Source organism: Seriola lalandi, unplaced genomic scaffold, assembly GCF_002814215.2.
Source record: "Seriola lalandi dorsalis isolate HSWRI2012SDOR001 ecotype SW California unplaced genomic scaffold, Sedor1 jcf7180002054972, whole genome shotgun sequence".
NCBI lineage: Eukaryota > Metazoa > Chordata > Actinopteri > Carangiformes > Carangidae > Seriola > Seriola lalandi.
Genome location: NW_019525660.1, coordinates 69160 through 88059, shown reverse-complemented (window position 1 = coordinate 88059; position 18900 = coordinate 69160). Strand labels below are relative to the sequence as shown.

At 39.0% G+C, this 18900-nt stretch overlaps 1 protein-coding gene across 5 annotated transcripts in view; it reads left to right on the top strand.

Moving 5' to 3' along the window:
- fam13b (family with sequence similarity 13 member B) overlaps nt 1-18900 on the top strand; it is a 78473-nt gene that overhangs the window by 42553 nt on the left and 17020 nt on the right. For all 5 annotated transcript variants that reach the window (XM_087171693.1, XM_087171694.1, XM_087171695.1 and 2 more), the window contains exons 8-10: nt 13786-13830; nt 17459-17554; nt 18676-18823. In XM_087171693.1, the coding sequence (XP_087027819.1) occupies nt 13786-13830; nt 17459-17554; nt 18676-18823 (289 nt within the window). The remainder of the gene's footprint in view (nt 1-13785; nt 13831-17458; nt 17555-18675; nt 18824-18900) is intronic.

Sequence of the window (18900 nt, the reverse complement as noted above, 5' to 3'; positions counted from 1 at the left end):
AAGTTTCAATGGCTGTTTCTGTGTGTGTGTGTGTCAGAGTCATGCTGCTAGCTAGTCACATCCTACTGGCCTTTAAGATGATTACAGACAGTAATCCATAATCCACATACACACAGTTTCTTACCCATGCTCACTTAACTTAAACCATACAATGCCTGCCGTATATGTCTGTGTGTCAATGTAAAGCAGAGACAGTCATATGCAAAAGATGGCCTCTTTGTTGACTTTACTGGCTCAAGACAACATGGTCCGTGTGCTGCCAGGATGCTGTCGTCCCACTTCACTTTCAGCCCACAGTGCAGGGTTGAACAATCTGTGTTGATAGATAAGGTCATGAATAACAACCTTGTTCAGACTGCTGTGTGTGTCTGTCATCTGTGTATGTCCAAGTGGTTTGGTAGTTACATACATTGTTTGTGGGACAACACCAAAGGATTCCTCTCTGTGTGTCTCTGTTGCGTGTGTGTGGGTTTTAGATGGCAGCTGTTGTACAGCGGTGCTCAGACTGCACTCATAGCTTTAATCATTACTGATGAAGATGGAGGGTTATGCGCAGTAAATGATTTAAGATGAACGACGCCAGCCAGACTGTTGTGATCTTTAAGTCTTATGTGATTGTTTTAGTTGATATTAATTCTCTGTTAGCTGCTAGCCTGCAGCCATCATCCCTGTGACCTTGTTTCCCCTCACTGTCTGGCCTAGGGGATTATTGCTGTATTTCTAGAAGCTGGAGTTGAAAGCCTACACCACCAAACCATTTAAAACAATGTTGACCCTGATCCTTACAGAATACATCTGTTTAAATTGCTAAACATATGATATATAATACATAGATATGAAACATACAAAACAAACCGGGAATGACTTTAGGAACTCTTTTTATGCCAAATTATAACACATTTCCCTTTGCTAATTTTCTTGAACAAAACAAATTATATTATAATGAATAACATTATTTCAGGATATGTGTTCTTGTTGTGATGTTCATACTTGAAGACAATACGGTCTTTTAATCTATATGTTTGATACTTGGAAATCTTTTTTTATTCCAATAACGACAGAAGAGATGAGCAACATTATTGTCAGGCACCATTGCATCTATATGACAGACCTATACTATGGGCAAAAAGCCTCTTTGAATATAATTACAGATGACTGGGAAAAGGTGAATTAAAATGATAGGAATATAGGTAAGAGAGGTTAACCAGCCATCATGTTCAATATTCCAGAAAATATATAATCCATGTTGTCCATCTCTTTGTCTTTCCATCTCATGCATCTTTTTTGACAGCCCGCCCAAGTAGAATGAAAAAAAAATAAGATTTTTGGTCTTTTTTGAAAATATCACATCTGTTCAATTTATCAAACATTTTCCAAACCTGCTGTTTCAAAATAGCATTTTGTTTCATTTATTCTTTAATTCATTCAGACAGAGTAGTGTTACTTACCTTTCACTGCCTCAAAATGTTGCTTATGAGATTATAACCTTGAGTACTGTCTCAAGGTTTTTGATGTCATTATATATATGTATTCGTGAGGTGAGCTCACTGTTCCATGTGTTTGTCAGCTATTCCTTGACACATAACTGGTTGTGACGGCTCAGAAATACAGAGAAAGTTCTCATCTAGTGACTCAACATTAACTGTGGCTGAGTTGTTTGTCTAGCACTTGACAGACAGGGAAGTCTGCCCTCTGTGGCTGTCGCACTGTTCCCTTAATAGACTCTTGACAGCCCACACACACACACACTCCCACACACTCCCACACACACACATCTTACATGCTGACAGCCTCTGCTCATTTTAAATCTATATATAATCCCTGGTATTTCTCTTCTGGTCTCTCTTCTTCCCCCGTCACTACTTCCCTCCCTCCCTCACCACTCTGCTTATATTCTCCGTGTGTATGGAAAGTATTTTTGATGAGGCTACTGAAATATCCTGGCAGACTGAGGAAGAGGGCTCTTGGGATGCTCTTCTGGCCCCGGTGAGCAGGAGAAGGGCAGGAAGGAGGGACAGATTAATGGAGGGAACTGAGAATCAGGTCAGAGAAGGCCATGAGGGGTCAAGGAGAGGGTGGGAGAATTGGAAAGTGTCCCTACTTGTGAACAATTTATTGATTTTCAGTCTGAGTGAAAGTGTAATATCAGACCTCAAGAAGGATATGGTCAAGTCAGAAGACAGCTTTTAAACACATTATAAAACACTTGTCTTCAATTTACCTCTATCCCTGCTTCTCATTCCTCACTGTTACACCCATCATACTATCCTAGCATGACTGTCATACATACATCTCTAGTTGCAAATAACCAGTTTTGTACCTCTTAAAGGTGAATCCCCTCATGTGATTTGTATGATTTATATCCCAAAACGTGTATCCCACTGTGCCAGAGAGCTCTTTTCTTCTATTTGTGCACAACAATGTGCACGTGCCGACCCACAAAAATACGCAGACACAAATACATAGGCCCATCTCTTTTAGTCAGTTACATTTGCTTTTTTCATGGCGAGTACCTGATGATTCTCACACACAGACACATAAATCCAGTGTATTTTAAAGGTGCACAATAAACAAGACTAGGTCAAAACCTAGTATATTGCTATAGCCTTTATTTACCTCAACTGCAGAACTAACAAACTTTTATTTGAGGCAGACACGTATTAGAGGCAGGGCTTTATTTCTAACTCTCTCTGTTTGATACGTGTAATTGGTCATAGCGGTATTTTAGTATGAAGCCTTGTTTTGAGTCGCTCCCATTTGCTGTGTTAAAGTTACTGCATTACGTGTTAATATAAACTCAACATTTCCTGTAATCATTTCAAATTTAAAGTGAAAGGCAGAAACAGTTTATTTTCTAAACAGGGCTTTTATTGCTGTACTGCAGTAAGCGTATTGTCTCATCTCTGGTTGCTGCCTTTCTGTTGTTTACATGCAATATAATTGTCAGTAGCACTCTGTCAGTCTTTGCTAGGCTTTCCAGCGCTTTCATGCTACTGTATGTGGGACATGATGGTGACATAAACCTATGCTACTTTCCACCTTATGGTGACACAGTTTATATTGCTGGTCACTACAGTATGTGTCCAAGTGTTGACCCTGTTCTCTTTTTGGTTTTCTTTTAGTGTTGTGACTTGGGTGCAGCGGAGCAGTAGAATGTAATATATATAGATGACCTATACATAGACATAAATACGGGATATAGGTCAGTACAGGGGTTATCAGCTGTGTGTTTTAGGCCTTTTGACCTAGTTCAGATATGGATCACATACAGCTATTTCCTCTTTGACTGAGACCAAAGAAAACAAGATTTACACACAAAATAATTGACCAACGTTTTAGTTTTTTCTCTATTCTCACCAAAATACAGTTCAAAAATATTTGTAAATATTTAATACACCTACAGGGAGAGGTTTGAAAACCTACATTATAGATCATGTCTTCACTATACTTTACAATGGAATGCACTATATATAAACAAAACATGAAACCTGATACATAACCTTTCTCTTGGCCTGAAAAGCATTTATTAGTATGCATTCAGATATGCCACATACATTTTTGTAACCGTTGGACCCATTAGTAGTTAATGTTTAAGTAGAGCACCTCCCTCTCAGTTTGTTTTACTTCATGCCCTGCTTTCCCTCCAACCCTCACCACGCACTTCCCAGTTATGCTGTAGTCTGTGCGCAAGCACTGGGCACAGTGTGCGATATACTAACTGACCTAGATAACACCACTCTTCTACATGTGCTATCAGTTCTCACCCTCAGTTCTGGTACAGCTGTCCGATCTGGCTTGCTACGCATCACTCGCGTTCCTTAATCATCACGGAAACATATTTACTTTGATTGTCGTAGCACATGCTGCTGCTGAAGCCTCTTTGTGTCAACACCTTGCCACTGTAGTTGCTTTGTGTTTGTCATAGAAGATAATGTTGAAGTTCTAGATAGAACCAACAAGAATACCAGACAGGATAAGTTAACACCAAACTGTAACCAAATCAGTGTTAATGATTTTTGACCAAGGTTGCGTAACATTTATTCTTTCTTCCCTTGAGGAATTTTTGGAATGTTTATAGTTTATGCGTCTCAGACAGGAAACATAATACAGTTAAACTATTTTAGGAGGTCTGGGACTGGGTATTTTACAAATCACTTGTGTTCAAGCATACTTTATACCATATATATATTATACCATTGGTATATTATACCATTATACCATGATCGTGGAAAATACTAATTTCTGATTGTCAGGTGTCAACTAAAGGAGGACCTTATATGTCCAGTCAGCAGTTGAACAACTGAACCACATGAAATCAATTCTGTCTTCAGTAAAGAAATGTCAGTAGTCACTAGATCCCAGAACCCAAAGTGATGTCTTCAAATCACTGATCTTGCCCGATCAACAGTCCACAGCCCAAAAATATTTAATTTACAAAGTCATAAAATTTAAAAGAGAGCAAATGTTCCATTATGAAACTAATAAAATTATAAGAATTTTTATGTTGATAAAGTAATTAAACAAGAAATTGTTTATTAGAATTATTAATGATTAATTTTCTGTCAGTATTTACTAATAGTTAAATCAGTCCTCACTAGTGAAATAGACCCAACATGTCTTAAATTAACTACCAACACACTGTATGCCAGGACACAATGTTGAGTATTATCACATACTTAAGAAGGAATGGAATCACTGGTGTTTCACATTTTCGTCTTAGTTACTGTATGCTGGGCTCAACTTTGTCATGGAAAGTCATAAAATATTAATGTTCGTACCTTACAGTTTGATCTTTCAAAGACAAAAGAACTGCAAATCAGCTCGCTCTCACTGTGGATAAGGCAAGTGCTTCCAAGAATTTAAAATACTAATGCTTTGAGTGTAGTCATTTTCAGTCTTTTTGTTTTGCTTAAAGAGGAGCCACGTTGTCTTAAATTGAAGAATCTGTCAATTATACATGTGGAAAGAGTCATCTGATTGTTTTCCTTTTGTATGATATCAACTTATTACAGTTTCACAACAAATATGATAAAGCAACATTCAAATGGTAAAACCCAGTTTCCTAAGCTTCCTTTGCTAGTGTTTGGTGTTTCTTGAAAGAAGTTGATCTGAAATCTGGTCCTATTGGAAATGCACCGGTGGATGCACAGAAACATTATGAGGATGAAAGGAATAACTCGGTTTCCTTGGGAGTGATGTGTTGTGATTATCAGTGTTGTTAATAGTTTACCTACAGTGTAGACACATGTAACTGTGCATGCACATTTAAAATGCATTCATTACATCTCAATATCCCTCGCCCTCATTTCTCTCTTTGTGTTTGTATTTTTCCCTCTGTGTCCCATCATGCCCTGCTCCCGCATTGTCACTCTCTCTATGATCAACCTGCTATGACTCACTGTCACCCCTTCTCATCCCTTTTTGGGTGATTATGTATTCAATTTCTTAATGCCTTTGATAGGCTGACATTACAAAAGGCTCATGGGGGTGATATAAAAGACACAGGTGTGTGTCTGTCTTGATGTGCTGATGTGCATGTTGTGTGTATACTTATGCCTGTGTGTGTGTGTGTGTACACGCCATTACGCTGGCTGTAATAACTGCTGAGTTCATAGTCAGTCCTGAGTGGACCAAAAAAATCTAAATCCCCTCCCACTTTCTGCCTCATGATTGGCTCACAGAACTCATTCCCTCTTTATGATTGGCCCCACAACTTCAGCCCCTCCCATCCCATTGGTCCTCCAGGGGTTGTTGCCTGGTTACATCAGAAGCTCCTATATTTTAGCAGGGCTCTGGATGTTTACTGCAGCACTTTTACAGACAGAGTGCAGAGTGAGGCAGCCTCACTCGCTCACACACACTCACACACACACACATACACAGTCACACACTCATTCAAGAACACGCACACATTCAAAGGACAGCACAGAATGCACCCAGGCGATACCCTGGCTCTGCTGCTCGACCTGCTGGTGCTGACGCTGACTCCTCAAAGTGCTCAACTGGGATAACCTACACAGTGGATACAAGGCCGACCTGCAGAGATACCAGATACTGAAAGAGAAGAAATCTGAACAGAGGAGAGACTCAGCTCAGACAGAACAAGTTTAACAGCCGGATACTGCTCCTACATGAGATGTGTCAAGTTGGTAACAGGCAAAAAGAAGAAAGAGACGGAAATCGTGCCGAGTTCAGGTAAAAGTCAATGTGACGTCTCTGCTGGATGATCGAAAGAAAAAAAAACACAGGCCGGGCTTGAATAACCTGCGTGTGAGCTCGCTGACGACACAGCGCAAAAAGGAAGAAGAGACACAACAGAGAAACTGACAGGAAAATCCTACCAGACTTAAAGAGTTCTCCCTCACACTGACACACCTTCAGGCTGGATCCACTGACATAAGAAAAAACCCACAACAAAACAAAAAGGCAGATCACAGTGAGAGAAAACACAGCTGGAAAAATGAGAATGGCCTGTGACATTCTGCTGCAGAGGTAAACATCAGGGTTATGTAACCCCTCTAGTCTGACTGGAATAAATGATTGGATGGCTGAATGAATGGGTGAGGAAGAAATCAAATATGTGGTTGGACGATATATGAATAGATGAATGAATGAATGAGCAATTATGGGAGAAAATCAAAAAGGGAAATATATTGAATGAAGTGAAGTGATTAACAAAAAATTAAACAGGGAAAGCTAGAAGAATGGATTAAGTTGTGAATGGTGGAATGAATTTGGGGAGACATTCATACTGAGAGCTTTGAAGCCTTTTTATTATGAATATAAGAACGGAGGGAAATGAGGTTAGATTGCGTGTCTTGCTCATTGCTTTGTTAGAAGGGAGTGATGAAAGACAAGAGGATGTCTGTGTCTTTTCCTTCATAGGAAATAGAGATAGAAAATAGAGCAGGAGAGGATGAAGAGAAAGGGGTTATGAAATTACTTACCAGCTGATATTATGTTACGCAATCCAAGTGTAAAGAAAGCACGGGGGAGAGGGCAAGAATTAGTCAGCATTATGATACACAGAGGGGAAGAAATACGCAGTTATCCCCTTAAATAAACATTTTCTCAAATTACGGCTTCATTAAAGATATCAGGTGTAACTCTTCTGTGAAATGTCTAAAAAACCTATGTTATAGATTTTTTGAGTTACATACTAATATTCTCCCAAATGTTTCCAGCAATTTTCAAACCTAGAGATATGTGTGACTTTAATCAAGGTAGCAGTGTCTGATTGATTGCCTGTCAATGTGCATGTGTCAGGATTGTGCTTGTCTGCCAGAAGCAGTCGAAATTGACTTTTTATCCCGTTTTAAGCCACATGTTTCCGATACACTTTTTAGATCTTGGTTTTTTTTGTTTGTTTTTTTTTACTATATATCTTAATCGGGTGAAGAATTTTCATCATCAGACATCTGGATCTATTAAGTTATCAGAGGAACTGAAGCAGGAAGCTGAGTAAACGTTAGCAGCAGCTCAGCTTGCAGTCCCTCTAGATCCTGTGTCCACTGAACAGCGTGGCAAAAACAGAGATTTTTAAGGTGAAATAATTCAGTTCTTGGTAAAAACCTCCTGAATGTCTGGATCATAAATTATTAGAGAAACAAGTTGAGCACACGTTAGCAACACCTCAGCTTGCAGCTTCTCCAGGACATCTGGCAAACAGTATCTGAGAAACACAGATCTAACCAAACCTCCTGAACGATTGATACTGAACAAATCCTAACCAGGAGAAACTGACTGTAAAGACAGCAGTGGTGGTGAAGACAACAACTCCCATGATCCCACGATACTGCACAAGTCACAGAACGCCATCTTTTATTATTGTTTTGATTGAGAGACCCCTAGTGGCAGAAAAATACATATCGTGCATTTAATCAAATCCACCTTTTTAAATTATCTGACAAATGCACCTCTTAACAAGTAGATGTGTTCATAATTTGACATTTTTGGCAGCTTTTGTCCATTCTTAACATTTCTGAGCACCAAAGTTCTCCTAGAAGTTCTTAGTAATCAATTTAAAAGCATACTTAAATATATTTGCTCAATATGTGTCAATTAGAAAAGTGGTATTAAGTTATCAGGTTATGTATTAGTTTCCATTTCTGTTTCTGCCATGGTGAATCTGGAGTAGTGCTGTAACAACTGGCCAATTAGTTGATTCGTTTCCTGACAGAAAATTAATCAGCAACAATTTTAATCTTTGATTAGTAATTTAAAACGAGTAGTTTAATAATCAATCAGTCAAATGATTGTTTCAGTCTTCTGTCAAGCAAAACTGCCAAACCTTCTGTGGCTCCAGCTGCTCAAATGTGAAGATTTGCTGATTGTAGAATATCACACAGTATATGATGGTAAAACGAACATCTTTTTGTTTTGGACTGTCGGTCGGACAAAAGATGACATTTGGAAATGCCACCTTAGTGTGAAATAATAATCAGCTTTCTTTTACTTTATTGTGACTTTTCCATCCATTAACTGAGAAAATGATTGTCAGCTTAACCCATAATGATAGTAATCATTAGTTACAGCCCTAAAGTAGAATTTTTTATGAGTTTCTTTTGACATCATCTTGTGTACCGGGAAGTCAAAATAACGATTGACGGATACATTTTTTTATAAATAATCTTTATTTGCAGCCCTAATCTGGATTTAGTGAGAATGTTTTGTAACTTTTATCACTGTGACAGGAACTTTACATGACACCAGAGACTGTTAATATCCTTTGCACACACATGGCTTATTTATAATGCTCATCCAGTTATACGCACACTCAAACTATGCTTGAAAATAATAATAGTTTTAATGCAAGCTATCAGCGGTCTTGTATCATCTCCTCATGACTCTGCAAGTGGAACAATGAATTAAAGGGGGGTTGAGGAGGCAGAGAAGGGGAAGATTTGTTGAGTCACCTAAACAAAATAGATCATTAAACTCAGATGGCCAAATGTCTGGGGGATCATTAAGAGAAAACAAATGAAGGAACACTGCACTGGTCATTTATAGTCCCAAGTGGAAAGCAGCTGATGGAAACAAACCAATGAGCAGTATCCAGGCAGAAAACTAAACACCAGCTCCGTGTTCAAGTTGTGGATGTTCTGAATGCAAACATCTGTTCCAAGAGTCTGTAAGAGTTTCTTGGCCCTGACATGAAGGGCTATAAATGTTTACTGTTTCAGAGGCAGCAAAAAGAGCTGCTTATGACATGTAAGATGATGCTTATGATTCTGTGTGTGCTTGTGTGAGTGTTTCTGTGAATTGCATTGGGCTTCTGTGTGTTGAAGTGTGTGTTTATGAGGGAAGGAAAGGCTTAAACAAAGTGTACGTCTGATGTAGTTGCAAGCCAAAGCACTGAAATATGTCGTCTTGTGCAGTCTGATTTATCTGTGATAAGAAATTGTGAGTGTGTGTGTATGTGTGTGTGTGTGTGTGTGTGTGTGTGTGTGTGTGTGTGTGTGTGTGTGTGTGTGTGTGTGTGGATGTGTGGATGCGTAGACTGCAGTAGTCTATACCTCCCAGCCACACACAGCAGACTTGGGTTTGCTGACGACAGCATCTCTGTGGAATCATTACTAACCTCGAACTCACCTTACTCACACACACTCACACACACACACACACGCACACACACACACACACACAAACACACACACACACACACACACACACACACTTTTTAACCCACACTCTCTGTATTTGTTTCTTTTACATCAAGCCATCTGAGTAATTGTTGTAAGTAATGTAAGGTCGGGGATTAGTGTTTTTTGTTTTTAGCGACAGCACTGAAAACAAACTTTCTCTGCTGTCTCTTTATTTTGTTTTCATTGCAGCAGACAATACCACAGTCATTCTGAGATGTTTAGTCATTCAGTCAGCTGAGACGAGGTCACTGATACACAGCACAGCGTTTCAGCTCTGCAGTGTATACTCTTAACCGTGTGAAACTGATACTCTTGCCCTATATTTGTGATATTCAGACAGTACTACCATATATTTAGGCTAGTTGATTACACAGCAGAAAGAATTGACTTGATTACTTTGGCCAAACCATGCGGACTCAAATCTGGACCGGAACATATATTTTTAAAATACGGTATCACAGATAAATAAGAACCTGGGCTCAGAGCAGAATTCCTCCATAATTATCGGCTGAATCAACACCCCTCTAAAACAATTTTAGTAAAAAACTGAACATTATAACTTTCATGAAGGAAGGCTCTATTAGAGGGCTGTTGTATTAGACTGCATTAGTTATAACAAGCTGTAGCTAATAAACTGAGAGCAGTACATAGCACAAACACAATCTATCAAAACACTGCATTTGCCTCTTTTAAGAGGCATTTCATAGTGATCTTGTATAAAACCACGTTGTCATTTCATATCATATTCAGTTAGAGTCATAAAGAGTTTTCAAAACAGGATCATAAAGAGTAGTGCATTTAAGACAACCATAATCATAATGTTAACAAGAGGGTGATACTAAAAATGTGTTTTTTTACTAAAATGGGAAAAACAGATAAATGAATGATTGGATGAGTAGATAGAGGACATTTTTTGTTATCAGTTATTTTATTCTATTTTATTGAAATGGAATCACAAGTGCATTATTCAGCCCTCAGGTGATGCACACGTGCCTTCAGTTACCTGCTGCAGCAGAGAATTTTACTGCTGTGATCATCCTGATGGATCTAGTTAGCAAACAGCAGATTAGCCTGATGTGACCTAAGTGAATCTGGCAGCATTCCTTTCACTCTCACACTCACATCAGTTGCTTATAGTACGTAGTTAATAAAGCAATTAGTGAATTCAAAATAGCTAACTAATAATGGCTAGTGTGTTTTAATCTTATTTTATATATATATTTTTTTTTTTTATCAAATCAACTCAGAAGGTAGGAGACGGGTATGTGAGCAGGGGAAATGTGGCATCCATCATTAGTCAGTCATTACTGGCTGAATAAAACTTTGACTATTTTTTAGCAACAGTGACATTATTAAAAAAGTATTTGTCTACTTTGGTCACTGTTAAATGTTTCACTGTATTACTGCCAACACACTGCTGGCCTAAGGTGTGACTCCTTCAGACATTATCAACCTCTTATCTCTGTCTTTGGCTACTACTGCTGCCGTGCCCGCAGGGCAGGCGCTGATCTAATCCGACCTACATGGAGAACTTTTGAAAGCCAAACCTTTATTAGCCAACTAGTGCTATCATCCGCTTTATCAACCACTAGTGCTCTCTTGGCACCCTCGTACATGTGGCAGCTTTAGGCCATAAACTACAGCAGAAATAAATTCTTAACCTTTTATATGTCATAAAATGATTTGGAGGATGCATTCAACTTGGATCTTCATCTTCAGCTTAGACCATTATTATCATATCATTAGTATTATATGTTGTTATATTTTTAGACATTTTTTGGGAAAAGTAGCTAATGTTGGTCATAACATAAAATATTTTTCAAATTGTTGGAAATGTCAATCTCTTAGTCAACTTTTGTTAAAAGCCAGTTAATGATGTGTGAGATAGAAACCAAAAGTGCTTTGCAAGGCAAACTGTTCCCTTCTGTCCTAATGGTGTAAAGCATGTGTGTTAGTAAGACAGCTATGCTGCTTGATTAGTCAAGGAAAACTGCATGAAACATTCCATCCTGAGACATAATCAAAACCTCTTCAAAACTACTCGTTACGACATCGGGGACCTAGAATTCTCCATGAGCCTGTTTGCCCTTCAAAGAGTCGTAGCCAGGGAAGAAATACCCTAAAGGGCTCTACAAAGGGTGTCTTGTATGGTCCTTTAAGGCTCAACTAACGCTGACAGAAATGTTATCTTTGTTGCTTAGGGAGCTTGAGGAGGGCAAGAACATCCCAAAGGGCCCAACAACGGTTTTAGTTCAAGTCCTCGGGGCCAAAATGGTGTAAGATCAGACATTATCTTTGCTGGTTAAGGCCCATGGAGGTTATGTAACGTCCTTGAGGGTCCTATCAAGCATCTATTGTTAGTGATGCAGCCACCCAGCATGGTTCCTTTATTGTAGAACTCAGCAAGAGAGCCTGCTGTCAGATGCTGTTATCTGTGCCTTCAACGAGACAGTCTCTGCTGTAGGGAGCCTGCAGGGTGTTACTGTTTAAAGGGCAGGTCTACATTTAAACTAACAGGAAAAGAAAAGAGAGGAGAACCTCAAATGACAAAGGATGTAATGTAAACTCAGTCCGGATAATCACTGATTCAAAAATATATGTAAGATTTTGGAGGTAGACAAAATACTGTAGATGCTGTTACAAAATGATCCAAGTTAATCAACTGAGGAGGGCAAGAGAACAAAAGAACTACTGTTTTTGTTTTTTTGTTATATTTTGGCAATTTTTTTTGTTTTACCTGCAACACTAGCAGCTTTCTTTCTCTTTTTGTTTTTCTCATCAAACACACACTACATGATCATGGTAACAGTGTCAGAAAGGGAATGTGAGATGCTTGTTACATTCAAAGTCAGTCAGAAGCAAAGGAGGAGGAGAGGAGATTCAAGAGGAAAGAAACACAAAGGAGGAAGATGGGGAAGGGAGAGTATGAGATAAAGATGAGATAAAGATGAGCAAAGGGTAGAGATGATATGAATATGTGATGGGGTGGAATGAGAGAAAGGAAAAGATGGCATAGGGCAGGGAGAACAGGTTAAAGGTGAGAATAATCAATAAAGTGATTAGTAGATTGAGAAAATTTAGGAGAACAGGGGACTGTGCAGAGAGCAAATTGAACTGAAAGAAGTCATAATTGAAGGAAAGGATGCAAATGAAGAGAGAGGAGGACAGAAAAGAGTTGAAAAGCAGGAAATTGAATAGCACGAAACCAGAGAAGGAATTATAAGAAAAGATGATAAAGAAGAACAAAGATGGAGGGTCTTATCGTTTCCTATCTGCCATTAATAATTCAGCCTTTATCGATCTACCTGAAGACTTCTTGCTGCATTAGGAGTGTGTATGTGTGCGTGCGTGTGATAAAGAGCCAACGCACACATGCGCACATAAAGCTTGCATAACCTCAGCTGCTGCTTTTCTAATGAGATGAGTTTGACCGCACACACACACACACACACACACACAGTATTTATGAAATTTACCCATGCTCTTGGGCATAGTCTGAATGACCTTGTATTGTTGTGTGTGTGTGTGTGTGTGTGTGTGTGTGTGTGTAGAGGTGTTATATAAATCTGGAGTCCTTGCGTGCCTGTCACTGAGTCTGTTTGAAAGGCTAGCGGCAGGCTGCTGAATCAACGGGCACATCTCAGCCGCCTCCTAGTTTCATATGCATACGTGCGCGCGCACACACACACTTGCTTAGAGAGGAACATCGAAGAACAAATATGACATGACACACACCCTTCTATCTGATCAGCAGGGTTTAGCAAATCTCTGTAGCCTAAATAACAATCTGCCCACCCAGAGTGGCGCCACTGACTGAAACTTTGTGTGCGTGTGTGTGTGCACGGTGCATTTCCTGAGATGGCCTTTTGACACAAGAGATTTCTTGTGTCTTGTGCTGCTCAGTGCTTGATCTTCTCTTTGTCTCTCTGACTTACAGTATTCAGATGTAACATCATTATTGCCATTCTTCTTTGCTGTTTTGGCTCTTGCTGTCCGACACACACACCCTCCAAGGTCATTTCATGTCAGTATGGGGAGGGATTCGAGGAGTACACAATGTTCTAACCATGTTGTCCTTTTCCCCTCTCCCTCTCTCTCTCTCCCTCTCTCTCTCTCTCTCTCTCTCTTCCTCCCTCTACAGCTCCCACCTCTCCCCTATATCCATCCTGCCTGCTGACTCTGCTGAGTAAGTCCACACAAACACTCCTGTAATTTTATCCAGTCATGATAACATAAAAAGGCTATTCTCTATGTACACACACTCATACACACACCTAGAATTCTAGCTACCTAAGAAACTAATCGGAAAAAATCTTAAGCACCAAGCAAGCAATTATATCCTGCAATTTTTATTAAGAGAATAATAGAAAAACTGCAAACAAGGGGTAAAAGACAGACTTAGGTTAGGTGAAGTGTGAAGTGGGACAATAGGACTATCTTCTCCAGAGGCAGATAAAACAACAGGAATGAAGACGGATGAAGGGCTGGCAGCGCTGAGAAGAGTCGAGTTAAGAGCTAAAGAGGAAGTAATAAGGAGGAAAGCTGACTTTGTGTTTTGATTATTAAGCCAAACTAAAACGTTTTGCATTGCTTGGTGCTTTCACTGCCCTAAGGACATGAACTCAGCAATCACATGACTTCCAGGCCTCTGCTTCTTTACTGCATGACACGCAAGCGGAATAAAATCATTTTCTATGGTGCTGTACATTTATGTGACTTAAGTGACCTGAAGGCTTGAGGGCACTAACACAAGCTGTTTCACTGCTCAGGAATAACACATGAAATGGCTGCAAAAGGTCTTATCAAAAATAATCACATACTCATTTTCACCAATTGCATCTGTTGACATCAACATAGTATAAGGCTGCAACTAACTATTTTTATTATCGATTGACCTGCTCATGATTTTTGGTCTCTCAGATGCCATAAAATAGTGAAGAAAATCTCATCACAATTTTTAAAGCCCAATGCGACATCTTCAAATAGCTTGTTCTATCTGGGCCAACAGTTTACTACCATAAAATATTCCGTTTATTTTTACGGAAGAGAATAATCATCACAATTTTAGAAGCTTGGAAAAGGGAGTGTTTGGTAGTTTTGCTTAAAAATGACTTAAATAATTAATCATTTATCAAATTAATATTCTGCTGATGGACTGGTTGTATGACTAATTGTTTCAGCCTAGTGGCACATCATTTCTCTTTCAGGGTGGCTTTTTTCATAATTTTCAACATGCCAAGAAAGACCTGTTTGGCTTAGCTTTTTATGTTTACAAAATAAATCAGGAAGTAATAAATCAGTAAGTATTGGTAACAGTAAGTCATAAATAAGTCAGATTTCATCTAGATAAACAAACAACTGTGCAAGATGAATTCCAAGCAGACGATTGGATAAAAGGTTTAGAGCTGAAAGTGAAAAGTGAAAATATGATAAATAACTATGAGTTGAGTTGATCATTCCAGCTTCCAAAATGAGAGGATTTTCTGCTTTTGTTTGTCAAATATCATTGTAAACTGAATATAATGGGGTCTGTTAGATAGATATCATGTCACCTACAAGCTGTAGTAATTTTAACTGGTAATATAATAGATGAGGGACTCAGTTGGTTTGCTTTGCTGTAAACAGTCTGAAACAGATAGTGTGTGCTGTACATTTTTTCACATCATTTGATTTGCTATAGCACCCTACCAGATGTTCGACTGCCTTCTAGGTGTCACACAAGTACATTAACTGTTAGCACATTTGCAGAAGTGCGTTAGTTAGCTACAAGGGCCTCGGTGGCGTAATTAACATCTTCACTTCCCTCTGGCTCCCAGGATGTGTTCAAAAGGCCTGTCCTCTGTTTCAGACAAAACGTAGACAATAGCAGCAATAAAATACAGTGCTTTTCTGGGCAGTGTGTGTGTGTGTTTTGTATGAGTACTCGGGGCTGTGTTTGTGTGTGATGGATAGTTATTATTAGTGGAACTTCGTGCAGCGAGAGCCAGAGTTGCTGCTACAGGCGAAAGTGGGCATGTGGTCCAGGGAAATGTGTCCACAAAGGTGTGTGTTTGGCTGATATATCCACAACTCGCACACATTCATTTGACCTGAGCCCAGCACATTTATGAGATTTTGCCTTAAATGGACATAGTTGTGAAAGCCAAACACAGTTATGATCCAGCTCCAAGTCTTCCATTTTAAATCATGTAACTTTGTTTGTGCCTATATTCCATGTAGTGGCACAGAGCAAATTTAACTAAAGAGTAGAAATTATATATATATACTATTAATGTACAGAGAAAACCCTAGATTAAACCAGATGAACTACAATCCATCAGGAGAGCAGTTGGTGTGGAGGAGGTGGAGAGAGCTGGGAGTTTTCCCAGTCGATGTCTGTTTCTACCAGGTTTTCAACCTTTACTACTGTTGAAGCTGGAGGAGAGACAAAGCTAACAGCCTGCAAGAAGCCAGAGTGAATGACGAAGGAATAGATGATGATCACACACACGTGGTCCAGTAAATAAAGCAAGCTAAATAAAATCTTACTAGAGCCTGTGGATCAACTGTTGCATGTCAGTGTAGCAGAGGTCAGTGTGTCTGCTGCTGTTACCTTTTAAAGGCTGTAATGTCCTCTCCTCCCCAGCTCTCGTTTAAGCATTATTAATCCTTTTAGGACAAGACCAGGTTATTGACTTAATAAGGACTTGTCAAATAGCCCAGAATGGAAAATAAAACATTTCATAGATTATCAGGCTTTCAAAAATGTTTGATACATTACTAACCTTAAGTAACTGTCTCTTACTACATAAACCTCATTGCCAGATGTATTTCTGTATTAGGCAAGGAACTAAACACACTGGTTTGGCTTTTAAAGCTACAGCCATTAGTCTGTTAATTCATTAGTGGAGTTGTATCTATTCATTAATAGAGGTTGATGACAGGTAGGATTATGTGAGGAGGATTACATGTGGTTCCAGAGGTGAAGGTTTTAACCTGCACATCATTACTGGGCACTGGCAAACCTTCCGCTGAAATCAAAGATCATAATTAAATAGTTGAACAATCCACTGAGCTTATTGGATTCACTATAACTGAACAGAAGAGCGCACAAATTAATCTCATGTAGAGACAACTCAGCAATTGAAGACAACGGAGAGCATTACACATTATTTAACTTTAATGTTCAAACATTACAGTGATCAGTCTTTGCTCTGATCAATTAGAGGAAATAGGATTGTTTAATTTTTCCCAGTCCCACCACTACTGAACAAAAACGTGGTTACAGGATCTCATTCAAAGTAGTAATGGTAAATCTTTAGCTTTGGTGCTGTGTAGACAAACTCATCAGTAAACTGAGCTGTGACAGTTTACCCTCATTACAGTTGAACTAAACTCATTCCAGTGAAGAAACATGGACTCCATTGTTACTCATTATAAAACATGGATTTAAACAGAGCTTAAAGTTAATTTTCATCTGCAGTCTCTTAACAGGTCAATATTAAAACATACACACAGTGGCAGAACAACACTTAGCAGACTAGACAAACAGGATATACAATACAAAGTTGCACATATTTTCAAAGCTTCATGTCCACTGAGGTCACCCTTATGAGCTAAATAAATGTTAAGGTGTATTTTAAGGTGTCACAAAAATCTGTTAGCCTACCTGTGTATTTTTACAGAAGCTAGAATCAAGAATCAATAAAAACATAAAAACATGTTATGTAACATAATGCATCTTCCCACACCACACACAGTACAAAAACATGTAAATACACATAGGAATATCCGTAAAATTAATTAAGTCAATGTATGTTTGTGTGTTTTCCCAGGATAATTCAGCGAACCATCAGGGCTGCAGTGGAGCAGCACTTCTTTGAGCTGAAAACCTCCATCGACCAAGACCTCAGCAACTACGACAGCCCGGGGTGAGAGTGCACACACAGAAACACACAATACAATACAGACATACACAAAAAACCAAAAGCATTTAAGGTCCCATATTTGAAATTTTTCCTGTTTTATTTGAACTTTTGATATCCATAAGAAGATATAATTGTGGTTTTAAAACCATTTCAATACAGTTTTACATAATCTCTCTCACAGTTCCTTCAAATGTAGATAGTCAGTCAGCATTTCGAACGTTCGAGTGGTCGAAATTCGAACCTAAATGCTATATGCTTATACTTTAGCCCCTGGTCTCATAATATAACTGTCATTGGATAGGTTATGCAATGATATATTGGCTTTCTGCCATCCAACAGTTGTGCAGTATTTCCTCAACATTTTTCTGACTTGTGGCTTGCTAAACCAGTGACAGAATGACTGCTTGGTGTTGTGCTGTTAAAAAAGTTAAAACAGCAGGTTGGACAGGTGGGCCGTGCTGGGGGCATACCTGAAAGTGCTGGCTGTATAGTTGTGACATCACAAAGTTACTGAAGTCCTGACAGCTTGTTTTAAGGCTCAGTTTCTGAATAAAGGCTGTGTGCATTTCCCTGTGGAATGAGCACTTTGATATTTTCACAGTATTTATATAGCATCTAGACCTGCTTTATAATCATGGAAATGTGTACAATATGAGAACTTTATATCAAGATTAAGCACTTGCCACGGCATTTTTTACATACCTTTGGGAAGACTTTGAAGTTGCACCTGCTGGTAGAAACATGCGTTACACATTTTCCTGGGTGGCTGAAAATGGCATTGAATGACCTTAGAGAAACATATTTGACATAGTGAACACTGTGTACAAAGGCACAAAGCCAATCGGATGGATCAGGTTGCCAGTAAACATGTTGACAGTAGTGTTGTTAATAAGCAAACTGTACTTGTTGAAACGAGCAGCTGTTCAAGTAGGCAGTCACCTCCAAGACAAAACAAGATGTAAAGGAATTTGTGGTTTCCAACATCAAAGAGACATGACGTCATAAAGGTTTTACTCTACATACTAAAATAAATTTATTTGCACCTGCATAGCAAAGTTATTAGTTTATATTTAAAATGAAAGTACTTACCACATTTCATTTACTTTTTGAATGTTATTTTCAAGGGTGAGTCCCAGTGAGCCTGCTGAAGAGGGTTGCCATGGAGACCAGGAACAACAAACGGACCCTGAGGACAGTCCCTGCGACACAGAAGGGGATACCCCACTCACAGAAAATGAGCAACACATACAACAAAGCCAGACCGTCACACAGGTCTGTTGGTGACACAGCAACACGCACATACACATAAACCTATACCACACATACACCTGCATGTTCACAAACACCCT